The sequence below is a fragment of the Cervus elaphus genome, chromosome 19 (genome assembly GCF_910594005.1).
Source record: "Cervus elaphus chromosome 19, mCerEla1.1, whole genome shotgun sequence".
In the NCBI taxonomy this organism is placed as follows: domain Eukaryota; kingdom Metazoa; phylum Chordata; class Mammalia; order Artiodactyla; family Cervidae; genus Cervus; species Cervus elaphus.
This window is the reverse complement of record NC_057833.1, coordinates 530531-555443: the sequence shown is the minus strand read 5'-3', so window position 1 is coordinate 555443 and position 24913 is coordinate 530531. Positions and strand designations below refer to the sequence as shown.

General features: G+C 38.9%; 1 protein-coding gene across 5 annotated transcripts; it reads left to right on the top strand.

The window, feature by feature from the left end:
* Positions 1-1126: 1126 nt before the first annotated feature.
* Positions 1127-24913, top strand: LOC122675854 (phospholipid scramblase 2). Of its 5 annotated transcripts, none has more exons than XM_043875002.1 (9): positions 1127-1526; positions 6528-6553; positions 9233-9274; positions 12581-12783; positions 14123-14165; positions 16569-16789; positions 18703-18864; positions 21384-21545; positions 23955-24913. In XM_043875002.1, exons 2-9 carry the CDS (start codon positions 6541-6543, stop codon positions 23982-23984), a joined length of 876 nt encoding a protein of 291 aa, XP_043730937.1. In that variant the 5' UTR covers positions 1127-1526; positions 6528-6540; the 3' UTR covers positions 23985-24913. The 5 variants fall into 5 exon arrangements, with proteins under 5 accessions (XP_043730937.1, XP_043730938.1, XP_043730935.1 ...); XM_043875003.1 differs by having other exon boundaries at positions 1127-1624; positions 6514-6553; XM_043875000.1 differs by having other exon boundaries at positions 1128-1624.

Here is a 24913-nt window from a genome sequence, read left to right as displayed (position 1 = left end):
AGTGTCAGCTTCAGCATCAGTCCTTCCAATGAACACCCAGGACTGATCTGCTTTAGGATGGACTGGTTGGATCTCCTTGCAGTCCAAGGGACTCTCAAGAGTCTTCCCCAACAGCACAGTTCAAAAGCATCAATTTTTCAGCACTCAGCTTTCTTCACAGTCCAACTCTTATATCCATAAAATGTATAGAGGGGAATAAAATCTTAACATGTTTGAGAAAATGGGAAGAGGCAGATGTAACTATTTTATAACAGGAAGTTATAGTGTGTAAAGAGGGGTGTTAGAAGAAAGAGACCCAACTTAGCACCACAGAATCCCAGAGAGACTGTCCTAGAGACTGAAGACTTCCTGGTTTCAAACAAAAGTGTGAAGAAAGCTGAAATTATAGATCAAAAGGAGAAATGCTTGGAAGTCCATATTCAGAGGCCTAAGCACCAACCCTCATTCTCTACTGCCATGGAGAGAATGTGGCAATGGTATAAGCCAACCCTAAGCAAGATGATGGAGACGGAAATGGCAAGCCACTCCAGCATTCTTGCCTAGAGAATCCTGTGGACGGAGGAGCCTGGTGGGCTGCAGTCTGTGGGGTCGCACAGAGTCGGACACGCCTGAAGCGACTTAGCAGCAGCAGCAAGCAAGATGGAGATTTCTTCTGTTAAAAGAAAACAGAACGTCTAGAGATTCAAGAACAATATTCATAGAAGAGGGAAGGTTGAAAAATAACATTGTAATGCAACGGACTGGATCTCCACAGTTTTCCTACTCCTTCTGCAGTAGATAATTAGCAATCAGAGAGCTAAAAGGCAAGGTACGTCTCACTTCTCCATATTTAATAGTTTAGAAGGTCATGTGTCACTTTGGTAAATAAAAGTGTGAATTGAAAACAACAATGAATCTTTCATTTTAACAAATATTGTCTTCGTGTGCCTGTTTGCTAGTAGGAGCGCTGTAAGCAGCAAACATTCTCAAGGACCTGGTTGATGGGGCTCTTCAAAGGAGTTAAGCGTCATTTAGTGGAGAGAGAGGAGATGAGCAGAGAGAGCAGAGAGCGAAGCAGAAAAAGGCGTGTTTAAAGAGAGAACGCGGCTCGTGGCCGTGTGTGCTCTTTGCTGCCCTCTGCTTCCCCGCTGGAAAGCCGCGGGACTCTCGGGGACAGAGGTCGGCCAAGGCGACCGTAAAGGAGACTCCGCTGAACTCCGCCCCCGGAGCCCCCCGAGGCGGCCACTGCCGGTTAACGACTTTCTACGTTTCCAGCTGATTTCGGCCTCCCAGTTCCTCGCGGCCCTGAGCCTCAGGACCCAAGGTTTTGGAGCCTCTCTGGGGACACGGAAAGGAGCCGACAGCCTCCGTCGCCGCCCCCGGCGGCGGTCGAGCCCCAGGTCTCGTGCAGAGACGAGGAAGCGCCCAGGGCGGAAGAGGGCGGGAACCGCTTTGTTACCCAGGAGTTAAGAAACGAAACCAGAAACCACGGGTTTCGTCGCCGACGTCTCTCGGGAGCCTGGGCCTCTCTCCAGCCAAGGTTGCGGGTAAGGAGCGCCGAGCGGCGGAAGCAGAGCACCAGCCCCGCGCCCGAGTTCCCCGAGCTCCTCTCCCCGCAGGCAGCGCCGGACAGCGGTGCCGACAGGTGGGCGGGCAGCGGGCGCGGGCGCGCAGGCTGGGCGGAGGGGCGCTGGGGCGAGGGGCGCGAGGGCCGGCGGGTTGCGTTTGCGCTGAGATTGGGGGTAACGGGTGGGGGCCGGGGCCCCAGCGGCCTAGGAAAGCGACCGCCGAAGCTGAGCGGGGACTGAGCCCGGGGCCGCCCGTCCCAGTCCCATCCCCGCCAGTCTCAGAATCTTTCCAAGGTCAAGGTGTTTCCTGCCTGAAACCGCCTTGTAGGTTCGAATTAGCTTAGTCCATCTCTTAACGACCGGGAGCCGCGCTGAATCATGACCAGAACACGGACTCAAGGGTTATCTGCCAGCATTTGAGGGAAATCAGAGGAACGATTAATAGAGCCTGCTAGCTGTCTTTGAACAGAAAGTATTAATTAGGATTGTGGCTGGAGCCAAAACTGTGCTAGGCACCCTGAAACACAGGAAGAATTGCCAAGACAGGTGGTTTATCACGTAGAAGGTAAAGTAGGAATCCACCTGCCCGACTTGAACGTGTTTGTACTACTTGGTATCTGTGGACTCCTGGGCACTTTCCTCCTACACATTCCTTTCTTGGCTCATATCTGAAATTGGGTGACGATCAAACGTTACAAGAGTTAGAGTATGATGTATAACTTTGGCACGGCAGAATATGCTCAGTAACGTTAGATTTATCACTTTTAATATCTGACCAAGCCCCTGCTTCTCCAGGCTCACTGTCTGGTTCCCATGTGGTTTATTTAGACGGCTATTCCAGCAAGTCCTGGCACAGCCACTTCCCTGTTCCAGGAACAGGCAGGAAGTATTTCTCCTAGTTTAACAATCTGAGATGCATGGTTAATGTAGGTGTCACTTGCTTGGTGGGAAGTATCAGGCGATTCAGAGTACCCTTGTTCTTCCTGGAACTTTCTTGACAACAGAACTTTCTCTTAATAGCACCAGGCCAAGTGTGAGGATTGTAGGGCTTTGAGTGCTGAATAAGCACAAAGAAATGGAAAATAAATGGAAAGGGAAATGAGTAGGTTTCTGCAGTTGGATAGAAGTATCAGGTAAGCTGGCTGAGTCACAGGTTTGCCAGCCTTCACAACTGTTCTTTCTGACTGAAGGGAGTGAAATAATACTGATCACCCTGTTGAATCAACAAGCACCAGTTAAGTATCTCGTCCTGACAGTCCATGTGCTGGCTTTTGAGAGTTTAGAGAGACAGAAAACCTATAAGAACTGCTCCCTGCCCACCTGTCCATCCTCTTGTCTAATGATCTCTCCTTCTTTGCTCTGCCACCCACAGATCTTCATAAGCTTGAATGAACCAAGCTCCCTCACTCCAGACACACACACAGACACACACACACACACACACAGACACACACACACACACACACACACACACACACACACACACACACACACACACACACACACACACACACACACACACCCCCTCTCTAGCCTGGTTGATTTTAAACTGCGCCCCCCCTAGTCTAGTACCTCATTTTCACTTATTCATAGGAAGTTAAGGATATAGAATTCTGGGACTGTGCTTAGAGCAGTAATGTTTTCCTAAAATAATAACACATATTCCCATCCTGGGACTTGGAGAAGAATGTTAACTGGCTTGGTTTTAGGCAACTAAGAAGTGGATTTGGATAAGTAATCCAAATCTAGTTAATGCCTACTTTATAGGCATAGTAGTTTTAGAATCTTTCAAAAATTAGGGACATTTCCCCTTTGAATTGCAGGTTGTACTTTAGTATTTCTTGACACAAAGATAGAACCTTCAGAACCCCAAGAGATGGGTCAAAGGGTTTCCTGGAATATGAATTGTGGGAACATAACTGTATGAGCTGCACTACTTCTTCCTGGTAGAAGAGGTTTATGATTAATATCCCAGAGCACCAATTGAATAGGTCTGATAGAATAAATCTGACAGAGATATGCTTATATGTGTATTGTGTATGATGCTTTAATTTCCTCAGATGCTCTCATTTAGCAGATTAGGAGTGTGTAGTAATCCAATTATAATTTGAAGTTCTGTCTTTGTCCTGAAGCTATGATTCCAGTGGTGCAGTATATAATATGATTTCATTAGAGATCTTTTTTTATCACTACAAGATAAATACGATTTTCTTGGAAGCCTTTCTGTGATTTGTTTCTTACTAGGAGCATTATTTAAAAGTTAATGGAAGACATTATTTAAAAGTTATATTGAATTAATTAGCTAATTAATTCATCCAGGACACACAGCCCAGTCATTTCCAAACCTGAGTGACGTTATATCTTGTAATGTCATTAACAACTAATCAACTAAGTAATCTAATAAATCTAGTAAACTAATCAATGTTTAATATCATTAAACAGTCTCAAACATTAAGTTTGAAAAAACCAAAAGATCCTTAAAGCAGCAAAGGAGACCAGACAGGGATGAACATGGTGGATGTCTTTAGCCCACAAATATGTTGTTCTACCTGGCACATGTAACGGTTCCACTGTTACTTCACATTTTGTACCAGAGCTTATGACATACCATTTTTCCTGCTTGAGATATTATGAAATTGTGAAAATTCTAAAACCTATAGGAAATTGAGGACCCGGATTTTGTTCTGTTGTCATTTTACCAACAGATACTCATCCTCACAAAGCTATAGGTTAAGACTCAAAAGTAATGTGACCTGGTAGGAAGGGAAAATGTAAATATGAGCAAATTAGCTCTGAGTCTATTTAAGTTTCCCTTCCTTGGATTTCTGTGTAAGGAGGGAATTATCTCTGGCTTCATGAAAGGTAAACACCCTTATGTTCATAGTTAGTACTCATTTGGCAAGGATTTGGGAACTTATTTCTCTGTTATTTAAGAGCCTCCACCTATTTCTAATGTGATGCACAGCATTCGTTTTTAGCACATTCTTTGTTTCTAACTGACACTGGATTTCCCAGGATCAAACAACAAAATGATAAGAAATACACTGTAAATTAAAACAATTTTTTCCATTTCAAATGATTTTTTTTTTTTTTTACTAATTCAGTGATTTTCTCATAAAAATAAATTATTTAATTCTAAAAATAATATCTCCAGGTATTATTTGGGATTTTTCCTTGAACTGAGTTTCCTTCTGGCCTTTTAGGAAAGGGAAGAATGACTGAACCAGTACTTCCGTAAAATTACTTAGTTGATTAAAGAGTCATATAACATTTTTAAAAAACTAATCATATTTATAAAGTGATCCTGTGAGAAACAGTGTAAGGTAAAAACTTGAGCTGTTTAGTCTAGTGTGTTGAGATGGCTGGATGGCATCACCAACTTGATGGACATGAGTTTGAGTAAACTCCGGGAGTTGGTGATGGACAGGGAGGCCTGGCGTGCTGCGATTCATGGGGTCGCAAAGAGTCAGACATGACTGAGTGACTGAACTGAACTGAACTGAACCCATTTCTACTCCAGAATTTATTAGGTTTTAAATTTTTACGTATGTTAAGGAACTTAGTACACTTGAAGATAATGAGTATGAATTTTAATATGCACTCTTTGATCACAGAAATGAGTGTTGACAAAATTAAGCATGGCTTATTGTATATAAGAATTTAGTCTTCTTTTTTAGTTCTTCATGTGATAGAACATAAAACACTAATATGGTTTTTGAAAACTTTTGGCATATGTTTGTTACATTTGTTTTTCAGTTTATTGTTCACTGTTCTAGAATAACTGCAGAAAAACATAAGATGTTAATTTTTTTGTTCTTTTGGCCTGAGGAGGTCCATAGCACTTGGTTTCTGACTAGTTAATGCTAACAGTGGTTATTATTGTTCTAAGAGAATCCAGAAAGTCAACACTGCAACAAGAAACATATTTTTTTAATTTATTCCAAGGTCAAGAAAACCCATTACTGAACTTCTTGAATATATATAATGAAGAGGTGACTATAATTGGAATATATTTAAGAGCTTTGCTGTATTATTAAAATTTATGCTTATGGCAGGCAATGACAAATCAGTAATTTGGAAGAGGAGAGGAAGGGTGTGGTTTCTTCTCGGGAACACCAGATTTTAGTTAAGGATATGGAAGGATCAGTTGACTTTTACTCCTCATCTAGGGTAACACGGTAGTTGGAGTTATTAAAGGGGCAGCAGAGACGGGAGAAGGCCTGGAAAGGGCTGAGCACATTAGTGCTCATTAGTGCACATTAGTGCAGGTCCAGATAAAACAGTCAAGTAGCAAGTTTTGGCTTAATGTGTTAATTATAATTAATATGCATACAGGGGCTGGGATTTAAGGTGGAGAGATGGAAAAAGTAGTGACTAGGTAATAGTGGGAAGGACTAGGATGGGATCAAGTCACTAGAAGACAAAAACAGCTTCTCCAACCTCTGAGTGTATGTGTTTAGGCTAAAAATCATTTACTGATATACAAACAGGAGGTCAGGCCTTCTCAAATTTGCTGTTCAAACTGGGCAGAAACTATCCTCAGGGCCTGGGAATTCCGGAGATATCTGCAGTAGTGTGACCTGGTAGCTGAACTTTCTCCTTTTCATGCTGGACCACAGCTGGAGCCTAGACTGGGGCTCGGTCCTGGGCTGCGTGCTCCCTGTAGGTTGTGTAGGTTGGAAGGCTCACGTTTTTAACTGGAGGGCCTTGGGCTCAGAGTGTTTCTTTTCTGTCTTCCTTCCTCTTTGAACCGTCTCCTCCCAAGATTTTTAGAAATCCTTCACCATCCTGGACTGACCCACAATTTCTAAAATCCTACTCAGAAACACAGCAGTGGGAAAGAGAGTCAAGACTGAAGGGTTCAAATGGCCAGATTCTCAATGGTTAGATGAGTAGAGGAGTATCTTGTGTGTATATAGTTTCTGGGTATCCTTTTACATATATTTGACCTATATATTTATATCAGGTCTTCTTTTTCAGAACTGGTTAAATCATGGACAAACAAAGTAAGTAATCTAAGTGTTTATTTAACTCCTATAATATTAAATCTCTTGTTAATGTGTTATTTGTCAAAATGTTTTATTCAGTTTCTGAAAGAACAGAATTTGGTTTGTGTTGTTTATGTTCCAGAACCCGCAGTCTGGGGCAGTGTTTTGACTATAGAGAAGATGTACACAAATATCCACTACCACTAACTTTCCCTTTAAAAATAAAAAAGCCTTAGATAAACCTATGAAATCTTGGGCTTAAAATAATGAAATTTAGGCTTACTGGAAAACATGTAATATTACACTTCATCTGAATCAGGTTTCCCTTTTCTTTGTACATTTTATATATAAAAAAAGACTATTCAAGTCATATTATTTAATAAACAATGGATTTAATATGCCAGGACATTGTAATAAAATGCTCAGATACATCCCCAATATATATCTCATAAAATGCACATTTGAAAAGGTTTAAATAAATGTTTATTTTCTGGCTTTTTTTTCCTCAAGAAAATTCTAAGTAAGATGAATACTGGCCAAACATGTAATAAAAGACTTTGTCTTTTAAAAAAATCTAAGTTTCTGAAGAGAAAAAAATCAAATGGGAAAAAAAAATCCTGTCTTCAGAAAGATCTCTTTTCTCTATCTTTACTTAGATAACCGAAGAGATATTTGTCTCTACCACAATGCCAGCCTTGCTTCATATATCAGGTCTTCTTTAGGGCCAGAAACCTTGACTTTCTTTCACAATGTTTCATGATTTTTCTTAATATATGCTATATTAATTAACAATACTAAAAGCTTTCAAAATGTAAATTCATATAATATTAAGCTATTTTCTTTGCTGTAAGCTTTAAGATTCTTCAAATCACTTAAAAAATTGATTGGGTCATGGTCATAATTACCTTTTAACTTCAGTTTCATATATACAAATATATGAATTTGTGTGTATATGTGTACATAAGTAGAATGTATATGTGTGTGTGTGCATATATATACACACACACACACTGATATAGAGAAATAACAATAAAATAACTTGTTGACAATATGAAAGTCCTATGATTTTTTTAAGTTATTCTGAGTTGCACTGCACAAATGCAGAAATGCATCCATAAGTCATTTGCTGTTTGATCCACTTGAACACTTGCCCATTCACTTATTGTTTTTCTTTGTATAACTTCCCCCTGGAATTCCTGAAACTGGGATTGTTGCTCTGATACTGAAACCCCAGAGATTATAGCCACCTAATTTCTTGAATCTGTCAGCTCCTTGATTTGTGTGTGTACTTACTGTTGTTCAAACAGCAGTACCTGGTAAGAAGTGACAAAATGCGACATGCCATTTAAGGATGGGTCTCTAAGTCACACTTGCAGTGTGTTTCCTCAAGGTCTGTTGAATCTTGCCCTGTGAGGGGCTGTGGGCAGAGCCTGGGGAGCTGGAGAACTGGAGCTGGCCCACCCACCTGAAGCCAGGGCAAAAAAAGAAAAGACGGCTAGGACAGAATGACTTGTGATATTGCAGCGATGTGTGATGATTTGGGGTATGCTGTGGTCCGTATGGGGAAAAGCCCTAACTCAAGTAGAGGATTCTCTGTTGCCTGAATTTGCACAGTATGCATCGACTCCATTCAGCTGAAGTTATTATGAAGCCAATAATGGGAAAAAAAGGGGGTAGGAGTGGGGCATAACCCAGTCTTCCTGTGAAATTACATGACCTGAGTGGTCTTTCAAGACACATGATAGAGAAACATACAGGAAATGTGTCAGATTGAAAGTCTGGTCAACTTTTTCTTCTACATTCATGCTATGTCCCCATTATTCAAAACTAAACTATTTTGAATTTACAATTAATAAGCCATAGGAAAGAAAGGAGAACGTTGCATAAACGGAGTGTCTGCTAGATCATAAATTCCATAAAGGCAGAGCCAGTGTGGCCCCTGAACCTGACTGCGGGGTGACAGAGGACATGCTAGGAAACACTCCTCTCCTGGCCACGGCGGTCGCTGAGGGACCATTAGACAGATGCAAACAGGAGGAGATGGGAGCTGAGAAATGTGTGCACACACTGAGACTGTTCAAAGCACACTGATTAGCGGGTAGCAAGACGTAATATGTTTGTTATTGTAATTAACTCAGTTATGATTTTTGTCAGTCAGAATCAGTCAAATGCTGGGAATTCCCTATGGTATAAACTTAATGGGGGTAGTTCCAGAGTAAGCATTAAAAGGATATTTAAATACTGAAGTACACGTATAATTTTGAATATTTAAAACATAATTCTTATAGCAACAATTATAGATAGCTTTAAAGTCACCTATAATCCTTCCATTACCAAACCCACATCCAACTAGTTTCATGTATCTGTTTCTCCACAGTCTATGTGTGGTTTTAAAACAATCTATTTTTTCCTCATAACGAAATCAAAATATGGAAGACAACACTCATCAAACTTTTTTGAGAAATAGAAATTCAGTCCCAGTAACTTAGCTGCTATTTTATTCAAAGAGAATTTGTTTGAACCAAGATTTGACTGCAAATTACCTTTGATAACCGGCACAACTTTTGTTAAGTGAAGAATCCACACTGTTTCAATACAACACGAGAGCATGTAAATGAAATTATCTAAGAACTATGCATTTTTCTGATATGTATATATATTTTTAAGAAGGTATGTTTACCTTTTGTTGAATTACAGATGTGCAAATGAATGCTCCACACCCAGGAACAAATTTAACAGGTGGGTATCCCCTTGAATATCCATCAGCAGCATTCCCAGGTAAACGTTTGCTTAAAGAATAAAAAAAACAAAACAAAATTTACCAGTATGGACATTCCCCAAAGGATGTGCGTGTGTGTGTCTGTATGTGTGTGCCTATCTCTGTGTGTATTTTAGTAGTGTCTTTTATTAAAGGGGCAATAATGAAATTGACAGTGTAGTACTTGATTTTTTTCTTTGATTATATGTTATCATAAGGATCATTAAAATATTTTTTTATATACAGGATAGTAAAAACAGTAGTGAGTTGACAGCATATGAAATATAAGTTTTCACGTAAATTGAAAACCAAAATATACATATTCAGTAACAGATTTTATTGATTCTCAATTTGTTCTGAAAATTATGGTCATTCAATCATATTTAGGAGATTTGTCTCTGGGTATTTTTGAGTTATTTATTGTCTGGGGTTAATTGTGTTCAGTGATTGTCATGAAAAAGAGATAACTGCTTAAGCATGGAAGCTTCACTCATCAGAAACATAGCTACCTGGGATAATTCTCACTTTCATTTTGAAACATACGGAAATGTGAAAGCTTTACTTTTATGTACATACTCAACTGTGCCTTGCCTTTCTAAGAAAATAACTGAGTCATATCACTACATACACCAAGGAATATATTTTTTTTTTGAACCACTGTCTAGAAGACTTCAGAGATTTTCATTTAGACAAACAGTCATCAGCATTTCCAGAACTTTACCAGATGGCAGAGTTCATTTGCAAGTAGGCATCTACTTTTGAGAGACCAGGACTTAGGATCAAAAGGGATCCTGTTTGGCCACAAGGGTTTACACATTTTGTATTCTACTCTGAGCAAACACATCTGCTTGGAACTGAGTGACTGGTTTAGCTGTCTAGCCAGGAGCCTTTCAGTGAAGCCTGATCTCCTCCCGATGTTTGTGTTTAAAAAAAATGTGACATAGAAAGACTGCCGAGGTTCTAAGATGATCGCTCTCAGAGGTGCCTCGGCTTAAGTACTACTTGTTAACTGTCGAAAACACTAGTACCAGGGCACCATCCCAGGAAAACTGAAGCAGGGGCTATGGTTGTGGGACCCTGGGATTAGTAATTTTTTAATTTCCAGGTGATTCTAACGTGCAGCCAGGGCTGAGAACTGCTACTTGAAATTTTTATATGGTTGGTGTTTAGAGAATTATTAGCACTTGGGGGATATTTTAATCCACCCATGACTAAATAACAGTAGATGGTACATAATTAGGTTATAACCAGACTGGAGAGCTTGTGAGAAAAATAGCTCAACTTTATTTCTCAAGTCTAAGGCTCATGTAGCACAGGTCTTTTATGATAATGATGCTAACAACAGTGATGGATTGTGGAATAACTCGTTTAGTTCTCAGGAAATATTAACAGGGTAAATACTATTCATTATCCCCATTATGCAAGTGCAAAAACAGTCATAGAGAGACTGGATCGCATAGAGAGACAGGATCAGGCTTCAAGTTCTGGCTTTTGTATTTAATCATTGTGTAGTGGTTTTAAGCCAGTTGCTGTACCTCCAAGCCTCAGTTCTTATGTATAAAATGGGCATAATATTTTCTAATTCAGGTGGTCTGAAAATTAAATGAGACTATGTGTAAAACACCCAGCACAATGCTTTACAATTAATAAATGACAAGTATTTGCTATTATATTTGTAATATATTAAATCAGTTGGGCTTTAAGTAAATGAAATATTATTTCAGGTAATTCCATATGTCTGTTTAATCCATTGATTTGGAAAATAACTATTCTCTCAAAGAATCCTGTGAGGATTTAATGATGCTAATAATGTAACCAGTTAATTCACATCTCTCCCTCACTGGCTTCCTGTGGTTTGATCTTTGCACTATAGTCAGTGCTGTTTAAAAATAGATATGTTAATGTTACAGACAGTACCTAATGGGTGAGGCTTCCCTGGTGGCTGACTCAATTGTAAAGAACCCACCTGACAATGCAGATGATATGGGTTCAGTCTCTGGGTTGAGAAGGTCCCCTGGAGAAGGAAATAGCAATCCACTAAGTATTCTTGCCTGGGAAATCCCATGGACAGAGGAGCTTGGTTGGCTAAGTCCATGGGGTTGCAAAAAAGTCCGACAGGATTTAGCAACTGAAAACAACAAACAACTATTAAAATATTGTAGGACACAGTAATTTCTTTGAAGTTACATTACATTCCTATGGAACAGTTACTCTGTAGACTATTCATTTAAGTTATAAAGTTACAAAGCTTCATATTTGTAATCACAAATTCATGTGGAATAGAATAAATACCTATTGAATTTCTTCCTCTACTGTGCTTAATAAATACTTGAGACAATTTTGCTTGCTAGAAGTTTTTACCTTCCTTGATTCTCAAGTTGTATTTTCCAGAGACTTGCTAAATTGTGAAATTTAAATTTGGAACATAAGTATCATAATAAACTTTTTTTTTTTTCCCCTATGTGGAGAGTTTTAGGAATGGAATACACCATGGGTTCAAACTTCAGGCAAATTGTTAACCCAGGGTGGGTATCTGAACTAGTGGAAGCAATGACACGCCTTTACCTCTTTATGAGGGTTTCTCAACAAAGGCACCATGATATTTTCGGAAGGATAGTTCTTTTTTTTTCAGGCACTGTTCTTGTTCTTTTAGGCTATTTAGCAACACCCTTGGCTTCTACCCATCTGATGCTAATTCTGCCCTCCAACTGTGACAGCCAGAAGGGTCTCCAGATGTCGAGTATGCAAGAAAGGGACAAAACTGCTGTCAAATCTACACGTGTAGGAGACGCCACTTGTTAGAATTCTAGAACCATTTTTTTCACAAGGTGGCCTGGCTACGGAAATGCTGACTCAGAGCCTCTGTTCTGGGCTTTCTACTCAATGGCATCCCCCTTTTTCAAGAAGCCATTTCAGAAGTTTTATGTACCTGACTCTAGATTGTTTGTTGACCTTCTTTTACTTCCTTGGTTTTCAGGCATATTTTCATCTGAGTTTTGAATGATGAGGGTAAGTCTGTGTGGCAACTCTGTACACAGAGCCTAAAACCCTCAAAATAGGAGTGGACATGAAATCACAGATATCTCAATGAAAAATCACTGACAGATAAAAATATCTTAGAATCCTAAGAATCTTAAATATCTTAAGATTTAACATTATCTTAGAATCCTGTTTCTACAGGATTTCTGAGTAGGAATTGTAGTTTGTAGACAACCGGGGTGATCCTAAAAGACTTGGTTTGCATTTTTCTGTGCAGTTACGAATTATTTCCCATGTTCGTATTTCAGGACCTCCGGGATATATTGGCTGTCCTGGCCCCCAGGCTGGCTATCCAGTGCCACCAGCTGGTTATGCAAGTCCTGGCCCAGCTGGCTTCCCTGTCCAGCACCAGCCAGTGACTAGTCACCCAGGTGAGCCCACCCAGGTATCATGGATGCCAGCACCACTGCCTCCATTAAACTGCCCACCAGGACTGGAGTATTTAACTCAGGTAATTCAATACCTAAAACACTCATTAAAAACAAAACTGTGCTCCCAGTTTACTTAATGAGAATAACAATTGACTAATTCACAAAAGTGTGAAACAGTAAACAACTTTACTATCAAATTACTCTAATTCTTCTAGGTCAGGTCTACTTTTACAGCAAAATGCAAATGTTTTAGGAAATTGTGTGTTCTATGATCTTGAATATAATCTGCAGTAACAGCCAATATCAAACCTTTAGTAAGCACTATTTTTCCATGCTTTATCCCTAAGTATAATATATGTATTAACTCATTTAATTCTTTTTAAAAAATTATGTGATATGTAAATATTATAATTATCACCATTTTACAGAAGAAGAAACTTAGGTCCAGAGAAGTTACATAATTTGCTCAACATCAAAATGCACAGGAAGTAGGAACAAGTTTTTATTTCCGGGACCTTGGCTCTGAAAACTGTGCCCAACACTGAATAATTTTCCAGGAGTTGGAAAGAAACATCAAACTCAATTTAGTGTTCATTTTCCACAAGTGGTACTAAGAAAGGAGTTAATAACCTGTGTATAATATGACCTACCTTTTATAATAATTAGAAAATTACATTTTTATGTTGCTCTTGTGTTTTGGAAGACCCAATTTTATTAATGCTACCAATAAGGAAAAAACATTCCTGGGTTTTAATGTACAGCATAACGGCTTACCTCAGCAATGTGAGGTTTAGTATTTGCTTGCCATTAGAAATTTGGTAAGTTAGTTTTCAGTAAATGAGCTGTCTCTCTTGCATTCTGCACTAATTTCCCATAATGCACTTGGGCAGCATATACTATAAGAATTTTGGTAGTTCCTAAATTCCCTAAGAAATACCCTAAGTAAAAAAAAAAAAAGAAATACCCTAAGTATATTTTTTTAAAGAAAAATTAAGCCCTTACAATATATTTGGGGAAGTCATCACCTACCACAAATGATATCAAGCACACTTTAAAAGAAAAGTGTTTTTATTTGTACAAAAAAGCTCTTTAAATGGATGAAAAGGTCTTAATATTTCTTAGGCCCTTTCTGGAAGGAACATTTTTTTCTAATTTTATAGGGATTCCAGTGTAAGTCAATTTTGTTTGCCCTGAATTTGTCCACATTAAAAATAAACACATTTCAGTAGTTTTTAAAAATATACTAACTTTAATTTTATACCTAGATGTGAAATAAACAGTTATTAACTATTGATAGTATTGATAAATGTTGATAACTGATTATATACATTCTTTTAAAATATACAAACACTGATGTTAATTTGTTTGGCTTAATAACATGGTTACAGCTCTTTTTTTTTTTTTTTTTTCCTATAATAGATAGATCAGCTATTGATTCATCAGCAAATGGAACTTCTGGAAGGTATATATTCATTGTATTTATCATATTTCTAGGAAGAGAGGACATTTATGTAGATAAAAGCATATCATCAAACACAGATATAACACTTTCAGTGATGTTGAAATTAAACCTGGTTTTAAAAACCATTATCTGTGATAATGATAATCCTGATAAGGATCATCAGCAGCTCATTTTTTTGAAATTAATAGTCAAGTGGTAAAATACCATTAAGCTGGACATCTGTCCTCATGATACAGACCATGACTTGGGAGGAAACCAATCAAAACTTACTTTTGTTCAATCTTCTCTCTAGAAATCACTTCAGTGATTCTATCTCTAACCCACCCTAACCTCTATCTTTTCAACTTTTTTTCCCCCAGTTTGTGATGAGCTTGAGATTGTCAAAGAGCCACATGCAGTAGTTCAGTTACTACACTTCCAAAGTAGATGAACTCTGACTTTGGAGGGATGGGGATGTTTTGGAAAACCTCATTATTGTCCATGGTTTTTCTTGGGAGTTCAGATGAGCACTATAAAACCTTTGTTCCACGGGCTATGAATTATCACCTTGGCACAGGGCCTCCACACTGAAGGGTGCTGACCAGTCAGCCACGCCTGACTTCCTAGAGTGTCCTGCTGCTCCTATGAGTGGGGCCTGATTCCTACAGTTGTTTCCTTTGGCCCAGAGCTCCTCAGGGGCAAAGGAAACTTAAGAAAGCCAGTAGATGTTTCAGGACTGCTGCCAGGGAAAGAGAAGCTGGGTAAATTCACGCACCGATGTATTTTCCTTACAGACAATTCAGTGAAAACGCTAATAGATTTTAGAATATATCTATTAAATCTTTCTTCACATCTCTGCAAAGTTCTTTACCACTGATAGGAATAATAAAGTGAATTGTACTACTATAGTAATATGGTTAATATTTGGTTAGAATATATAATTGTTGCTTATTTCACTTAAATCACTTGTGATGTTCACTGTTAGAAATTTAATGTTCTCTTTTTTTTTTGGTCCTGAGATCTCAGTTCCCTGACCAGGGATTGAACCCACACCTCCTGAAGTGGAAGCGTAGTCTTAACCACTGGACCACCCGGGAGTCTCATAATGTTTTCATTTTTTTAGTTTGTTTATACTATATTTTCTCTGGAAAAGAGTATGATAATTTGAATTTTCAGTTTTTTTAATGATTCATTGTAGGGTTTATTTTTGATATTATAAAAACCAAAAAATCAGACACTGTACATTATATAGCACTCCATTTATAGTTTTCAGATTTATAAGTTTTATATATATTTGAAAAAATATATATGCATTAGTCATGAAATATAAATTTCAAATTTAATAATTATAAATTCTTCAGTTTTTTAAAAAAGGATATCTAATTTTCTTATTTTTTGTCTTAAATTGCAAGTTTATATTTTAACATTATAAGTAGTATAGAGAAAAGATTACTCAGTTCATTTTTTAGCACCTGAGACATGACAGGACACTAGTACATGTCCCAGTTCAAAACTTAAGAGACAATAAAGACAAAACAGTAGAATTCTTTTATTTGTTTTCATTTTTTAAGAAACTAGAAAGAAACAGATTGTGTAAGCTCACTTACCTCACTTTACAGATAAACAAGGTGAAGAAGTTAGAGATTAATCTACTTAAGAAACACTTAGGTAATAGATCCCATTTCATGATTACTTTAACTTTTTTACATAAAATATTTGACAGGTGGATACTGAAGTAAAGGGTGGCTCTTTTAAAGGCAGAGTCAGGGTCTGTCTAAGGCATGGCAAAGACACGTAAGGGAGGTCATGGTGATGGAACTTGTGAAGAACATCTCCATCTAGATCCATCCACACCAATGTGAGGGGCTGATTTTTGCCTCTGGTTTTGACTGCTCCGTACGGGATGACCGCTGGTGCCCTGTGACTCAGCCAGCGAGGGCTGTGGGCGGGCGTGTGCACGGGCGTGTGCACGGGCGTGTGCACGGGCGTGAAGTTGCTCGCTTGTGTCCCACTCTTTGCGACCCCAGGGACGGGAGCCCGCCGGTTCCTCTGTCCATGGGATTTTCCCAGCAAGAATACTGCAGTAGGGTGCCATTTCCTACTCCAGGTGATCTTCCTGACCCAGGGATTGAACCCCCATCTCTTGCCTCTCCTGCATTGGTTGGCACTTTACCTCTGTGCCACCTGGGAACCCCTTGTGTCTCATAGAAACTCCACATTTCTCTGTGCTCTAATACCCTCTCCTCCATTCCTGTCTCCTTTTTTCTATATTTAGATCATTCCTAAACACCTTTCCTTTTCTTCCTCCTGTGTTAAATGAAGTGCCATCTAAAAACGGTATGGCTAGACACTATAGCATCTTAGGATAGACTGATTATTGTTTTAATACTGTAGTCATAATGAGTCCCTCTTTTATGTTTTTAGTCCTCACAGGTTTTGAAACTAGAAACAAATATGAAATTAAGAACAGCCTCGGACAGAGGGTCTACTTTGCATCAGAGGATACTGATTGCTGTACTCGAAATTGCTGGGGGCCTTCTAGGCCTTTCACCATGAGGATCCTTGATAACCTGGGCCGAGAAGTCATCACTCTGGAGAGACCACTGCGGTGTTCCTGCTGCTGCTGCCCCTGCTGCCTGCAAGAGGTGGGCGAGCGATCAACGGCAACACTCACAAATACTCTGCAAAGCAGTCCTGTAGGGGTTTTCACCTTACCGGTGAACTTATGTAATAAAGTGAGATTTAAAGGTGTGGTTCACCAGCTATAGTTTATGCTCGAGAGTAACTTGTAGGAAGGCGGCAGGTGGAGAAGAGCAAGCCGTCAGCCGCACCTCCCTGAGCAGTGTGCCCTCCGGGCTGGGATCAGAGCTCAGAGACCAGACTTCTTGATCTTCAGGGAGAGCTGAGAATTAGGGCACCTGGGTCACGTCCCTCACCTGAAATGACTACGAGGGCCTGGCCAAAGCCAGAGGAGAGCCCCGGGTCACGTCCCTCACCTGAAATGACCACGAGGGCCTGGCCAAAGCCAGAGGAGGGTTCCATAGAGAATATCCTCAAATGCCATCCCAGCAGCAAGTGGTCAGAAGAGTGAGGAAGAGGACACACATGTTCATCACATAATTTTAGCCAACCTGCAGGGAGCTAAGCAGGGCTTCCCAGGTAACTCCAGCAGTAAAGAACCCTCCTGCCAGTGCAGGTAGATGTGCGTGGCCTGGCTTCCATCCCTGGGTTGGGAAGATACCCTGAAGGAGGGCATGGCGACCCACTCCAGTATTCTTGCCTGGAGAATCCCATGGGGAGAGGAACCCAGTGGGCTACAGCCCATAGAGTCACGAAGAGTCTGACACAACTAAAGAACCTGCCCACCAGTGCAAGAGACCCAAGAGATGCAGGTTCAGCCCCTGGGCTGGGAAGACGCCCTGGAGTAGGCAGTGGCCACCCGCTCCAGTGTTCTTGCCTGAGCTACCCCATGGACAGAGGAACCTGGTGGGCTGCAGCCTAGGGACACGCAGTCAGACGTGCCTGAGCACGAATGCACACGCGGGGAGCGGCCCTAGTAGAGGCTCCCTCTGGGAAATCTCAGTTCCTGTGTCTTTCAGTTCTCCATTTGAAAAAGTAGTATATTTGAGTTCCTGTAATTCCTACTACAGGACAGGGCGAGTTGTGAGCACCTTCAGGCCCGTAAAGGCCAGGTGTCTCTTCCGTAGCACTTGACAGCCCTCTGACAGAGAGCATGGGTCTCGGGGGGACCCCGGGCGCAGAGTGTTAGAGGAAGCTGACCTTCGCCTGTACCTCCACTGGCCTGAGACCAGTGCTGCCGGGCTGCTCAGTCGTCCACACAGGTCGCTGTGAGAGCCGGGCAGACAGAACTACAAGCACATGGGCATTTGATGTCTAACACTGCACTGATTTTTGAAAGGATAACTGAAGTTGTTCACGCTGAATTATTTTGTTTTCCAAGTCAATTAGTTTAGATATAATAATATTCAAGAATAGCTGAGGTAAAACAGAGTTTGATAGAATATGCTTTACAATTTATAGAGCAGGTTAGCATATGATTGGCCGTAATAAACAGATCTAGGAAGTCCTCAGTTACACATGAACATGCCGAGATGCTCTCAAGGTTGCGGAGTTGAGGTTCAGCTTCAAGATTCCAGGCCCCATCTTGTTTCTGTCTTAGCACTACTGACCTTATTTGAAGATTGCTCCAGTGATCAGGACTCTGTCCATACATCTAAACCCCTATTTTTAAAGGAGTTTAAAAAATAGCTCTTAATAATTTAGACATTTTTCATAAGTATGGAAATTTAAAAATACACGAGACGGATAGAGCAGCACTCCAGAGTGGGTGTGGGGCATGTGGCTCCCTGAGCTGGCGTCTTCTCTCTTCCACTCCGCCGCTGGGGGGTCTGATGCAAGTTAATTTACCTCTCTGTTCCCCCCTTACTGACTCTGTAAATAGGGGTAATAGTAGCGACCTGGTAAGGACATAGAGTGAGTTAACTGGTGCTTAGAGCAGTGTCTGACAAACAATTTATATATTCTTTTGCTTTTGTAGATAGAAATCCAGGCTCCTCCTGGTGTCCCAGTAGGTTACGTTACTCAGACCTGGCACCCTTGCCTGCCAAAGTTTACAGTTCAAAATGAGAGGCGAGAGGATGTGCTAAGAATTTCTGGTCCATGTGTTGCCTGCAGCTGTTGTGCAGATGTTCATTTTGAGGTAAGACATGTGATAATGTTTATAGGTTTTGCTTTCCTAGTTGATAAACTTTAAACATGGTGGTTTCTGTGTAGAGGCACTGTATACTATCCCTTTTGAGTGGAACATTAACCTAGTCATTAACGTCTGGTTTCCAAAGCATATGGTCTTTCCTTAGTCTGAAACACAGGCTATCAGTGCTCTAAGCCCTCTTCAGAATCTCTGGCATCTTTGAGTTCCTACAAAAAGCCCAACTACGCAAAGAGAATTTTAACAACAATAATATATGAGGTACTAGCCTACCATGCTTCTCTATGATCTGTCCTTTATCCTTGTATTAAAGTAATTAGAAATCACAATTTATCTGTGTATTTACTACCTCAAGAAACTTCATTTCAGCAATTTTTCGACAAATGGGGCCCAGACTTACAGCCCAAATTAATTGGATGCAAATGCTTAAAAGTCAAACAACTATAAAACTTAATCTTAATACCACAACTATCTTGTATAAGCATAAAATCTGTTAAACTGGACAATTTCTACAGAAGGGACAAATTCTAAAACTGAGTAGGGCTGGCCCCCTTATAATGAACCTGTAGATTTCCTTTTAGAATAGTTTATCAGTTATTTGTATTAAATTTATAAGTTAATCAATGTAATAGTAATATAATATGTTTATTATTTCTAGAAATTGAAATCATTTTATTATATAGGTTTTTGTTTTTAAATTTTTTTTTTAGAATTTAGTTAAAAATCATCTAGTCCTATTGACTTTCCAGTTGTACATCCGTATATGCTTTTCTGTTCCTTTCCATTAAAAATTTATATATTCTACTTCTTACATAAATTTTTGGTGAATTTTTAAATTCCTTTCTATAGGAATCAAAAAGAAAAAAAGGAAATCTTAATATCTTGTAAGTTTAGTAGTAGGATTGTGGTGGCTGATAAATTATCTTCTGTATATTTCATTTAAAATTTTTCAAAAATTAAACTAAAAATAAAATGTAAGGTATAGATGTTTAGAGGACAGCTGTTAGCAGATGAAGCATGCGAGTGTGCACTAGGGAATTTTTGTAGCGCAACGAACAGCCCCTAAAACCCAGTGGCTTAAGAAAACAGGAATTTATCCTCATGCTTATGGATCTCAAGGTCAGCTGCGTCTGGAGGACATACCTAGGCTTAGACAGATGGGCCTGACTTAGGCCGTAAGTTGGCCTCAGGTCTGCCCCAGGTGTGTCCGCTCTGGAGTTGCATGAACAGCAGCTGCCTGGATCATGCTTTTTTAGTGGCCGATCACTGGAGAGCAGGACCAAGGCCACGGTCTCTGCTGTCTAAGATCTCTACTGGTGTCACATCCATTAAGCCTCCATTGGTTAAACAAGGAACGTGGCCGCGTCTTAATTTCATTGAGCAGGGAAGTATACCAATTTCAGAGGGAGGACACTGAAACGACTGTTTGATGAACAGTAACCCAGCAGTTTGAATCACAGCATTCATAGTAGGAGTTTATTTCATGTTTTTAAAGAGCTTAACTATCTACATCCAAATAAAATGAGTCAATGTTTTTAATCTCTCATATTTAGTGGCTGGTTTCAGCCTAAGAGAGGGCTTCAAATCCAAATAAAATGAGTCAATGGTTTTCATCTCCCATATTTAGTGGCTGGTTTCAGCCTAAGAGAGGGCTTCAATGTTGCCAGCATGCGTGGTGCCTCGTGCACATCTGAAAAGCACGCTTCCCTGCCTGCTCGGATACAGCCCTGCCTATAAATACCCTGGCAAGTGTGGGCTACGTCCAGCCCCCAGATGCCCACGTTGTGAGGGGCATTCCATGGGCTATAAGCTGTTCCGTTCTTTACCATGGGCCTGGGCTTTAATTCAGATAGAAACATACAATTAGAAAAACTTTGTTTTGGAGTTCTTTTGTTTCATACATCCTTCCTCTTTTATTGTTCAGTCCCATTCTGTTGTCCAGTCTTACCCCGAGCTTTGACCTGGGGCATCCCATCAAATTACTTATTGGTTACTTTACTTCACTGAAAACTGCCAGTCCTCTGTTCCAGCCTCTCGGCCTTTTATGTTTTCCTGAGTCCTTCCGTCACCTTTAAACACTCGACCTGTGTCAACTTTCTGTGCTAATCTTAAAGCTGAAGTCAGATTAGAGTTTCATTTATTACCTGCTCCCCCCACCAGATGGCTTTAGAAATTTCATTCAAAGAATAATTTCATAGTTGTGTCTTTTCCTGCTTGAATTTTATTTTGGATAGATTCAACTAATATATTACTGTATATCGTAATGGAGAATAGAAAATGTTAACTATTTCAGCTAAACTACTTTCATATTAGTTCTCTGTAGCAAATAAAGTTTTTAAAATGAATCTGTAAATAAACATAGGAATCTACCTTCATCTACTGAGTGATACAATGTTCACAGTTATGAATGGCATATAATTTTAATATTGGTTTCATTTTACTTCTACTTGGAAAGTAGCTTTGTTAGTTTGCTAGAAGTTTTTGTCCTTTTTTTTTTCTTTCCAATTTAGGTTAAATCTCTTGATGATAAGTATGTGGTTGGCAAGATTTCCAAGCACTGGACTGGCCTTGTTCGAGAGTTATTTACAGACGCCGATAACTTTGGCATCCAGTTCCCGTTAGACCTTGATGTGAAAATGAAGGCAGTGATGCTTGGCGCGTGTTTCCTCATTGTAAGTTTACTCCTGCTGATCTAGGGCACAGATGGCTTCTCTAGTTTTATTCTGAAATAATTTTTTAAGTTTTATATATTTAAATGACCTTAAATTTGTAGGTTTTATCGAAAGTGGTCCTGTTTAATCTTAGCTCTGAAATTCCATTTTCTTCTGCTACTCTTGGTTCACAGGTGACTAGCTTCTCTCTGGAGAGTCTGTAGTTTCACACGGTAACAGAAGGATCTCACATGTTAAGGAGAAGTTCTGGTTTTAGTGGTTAAAAAAAACAGCCACCACCACCACCAATAACAAAAAACCCCACATTGGTACTTTGGAGAAGAGTTTGGATCTTCTAGTGTGTTTAAATGAAATATGTCTCAGTGAAACAAGGAAATTCCTTCCTTATTCACTATTAAACCGTCTAATACAGAAATACAAACTGCAGTAAGAATATACATTTGATCAAGTCTTGGATGGAGCTATCAGTTGAGAGGAAATATATGGAATGCAGCATCGATTCTGAACTTGTCTTCACATTAAATTAGGAAGTTTTTAGTAGTAAGCCATATCCCACTTTAACTAAGTCAGAAGCACACCATTAAACATTTGTGTAGCCCCCCAGATGACTCCGTATGTGGCCAGTGTCAAGGTCTCTGGGGAACAGAGCAGTGGTTTTCCACCTTAGCTGCACAGTAGGAACACCTGGGTAGCTTTTTCACGCCCTCCGTCAGGACTGGACCCAGATCCAGTAAACTAAATCTGGAGATGGAACCAAGCCATCAAGTGTTCAAGCTGTCATATGATTGCAATGCAAGTGAGGTTTGGAGCCACTAAATTAATATCTTAAACACTGACATGCAGAAGCAATCAGAAAAAAAAACAAAACAAAACACTAGAAAGTGAGAGAACATACAGAAAAGGATTCAGTTACTTCAACAAACGAATATCAGAAGATGAAAAGGAAAAGAGAAACATCAGCTCAATATAGTTTGTAGACTGTGTTTGGATACTGATTTAAACAAACCAATATAAAAAGACATTTACAAGACCTTCATGCACATGTGAACACTGGCTATTTGATAATTAGTAAGGTTTTTAAAACGATGTTGTTATTATGGTTATGCAAAAACAAAACAGTCCGTATTTTTTAAGGGTATATACTGAAGTATTTCAGTACAAAATGGTTATTTATCACAGATTTGCTTTTAAATAAGGGCAGTGAAGCCAGGGGGACATAAGGGATGGATTAATCAGTGAACTAAGCTGGATGAGTAGTCACTGGGACTTTATTATGCTATTCTATCTAAATTGGGATAGACAAGATTTTCTATATAAAATTTTAAAGATAACCACAATTCTGTTTAAAAATTGTGCTTTCAACAAATGTTTATTTCACATGAGAAGAAAATTGTAATCTTAATCTTGGGGAACTGTTTAACCAAAGGTTTACACACCATAACCAAAGATATGATGTATATAGGGCAGAGAGAGTGATGTCTGGTTAGATGAGATACCGGATTGGAGGGTGGTGGTGGGGTTATGAAGTGAAAGTCCCTCAGTCATGTCCAGCTCTTTGTGACCCCATGGACTATACAGTCCATGGAATTCTCCAGTCCAGAATACTGGAGTGGGGTTATTAGGAACTGAATATAGGGTAGATTGGGCAACTTCTTATAGACCTTGGGAAGATACTAAAAATTGTTTAGTTAACTGGTTAGTTTTAAGCTATGTATAAATAAAAATAATTATAAATCCAAATTTTAGAATGATAAATCCTGATGACCAACTGTATTAGTGCAACTGCAAGTGAATGGTTATAAAGATTCAGTTATTTCTTTATAAAGGGATAAAGGAAAATGACAGATGTGAGAGAGCTAAAATCCATACAATCTAGAAGTCATAGGGATGAAGATTTGGTTAGAAACTGATGGAGTAAGACGAACTGAGGAACAGAGAGAGACAGGCTTGGAAGAGAAGTCATGAAACTGGGCCCCAGAATTCTAAGATATTATTCTAAGTCTAAGATGGCTGTCATTCTCCTGAAACAATCTAAAAATTGTACATGGAACTCCATGTGCAGTCACAACACAAGTTATATTACTAAAGAAGGAGTTCAAAAAGTTGAGGCAGAAAGATTGAAAGAAGAACATTCTAAGAAGCATGAAGAATAGTGAAACTTGCAGAAATTACCTGAGAATTACTTAAGTTCATGCAGGTATCCATAAATGAACAGAATTGTAGGATTTAATTGCCTTCAAACTGGAAAGTTGAAGCTATCACTTTTTCCTAGATCTACTTATTACAGTTGATTTTTCTTGTTTAGCAAGTATGTTATTTTGTTTCTTCAGATCCCTTAGCATTTATGCATCTGAGAGCTGATCTCTGCTTGGTGCTGAAAACTCATTTCTGTATTTTGTTTTTCTCTAGGACTTCATGTTCTTTGAAATGATTAAGTGAACAGAGAGCAGGAGTGTGATAGTACATTCATGAAAGTCTCAGAAAATCTGAAGTCCATATCTTGATTGGGACTATGTAAAAGAAAATTGTGTGGATTTTTTTCTTTATGTAAATGACTTATTACAGCATGTGTAAATTATTCTAGGATACCTAAAGCTTCAGGCATATGATTTTACTTTTCAAATTAAATAGTTTATTTTATATATCACTTACTTATAAGTGTTTTTATACATTTTCTTCTTCATTGTGCATTTTGGAGGAAGGCTGTAGAAATTTTTACATTTAAACATAACTTCCTGTGATGAATTGCTTTGAACTAGAGTCCCTGCTTTGTTTTCAATCTGTACAGAAAAATTAATTAAAGCCTTTTTAAAGTAATACAAATATAAACATACATTGTTTTATTAAATCTAGTTATTTCCTATGTAACAACTGTTATTTTGCAAAAATGGTATATTCAAAAAAGTTCAAAATGAACATAATTTTCAGTGTTTATTTTTACAGTTATGCTCAAATAATACTCAATATTCATATTGTCAAATGTATTTTTTTGTTCAGAAAATCACACTACATTTAACTTCTATAATCTGCAACTATTAACATTTTTATATTGACAAGACTATAAATTACCAAATTTTGATGATTTTTCATGAATAAAAGAATGATTGTGTACCAAAGAAGGACATACTTAAAGATTCACTCTAAAACTGGGATACTATAATATTTTGAAGTAATTATATATATATGGAATAATTAGCTTCTGTTCTATATTCTGTCATTCATGGAATATAGTAGTTTTCAGATCACTCAAATGTTAATTAAATAGAACATATATATTCTGTCCTTTTATATAAACATATATAAATGTTTATAATGGTCTATTAGATTATTTTTGCCAACAATTAAATAATTAAAACATTGCTGATATA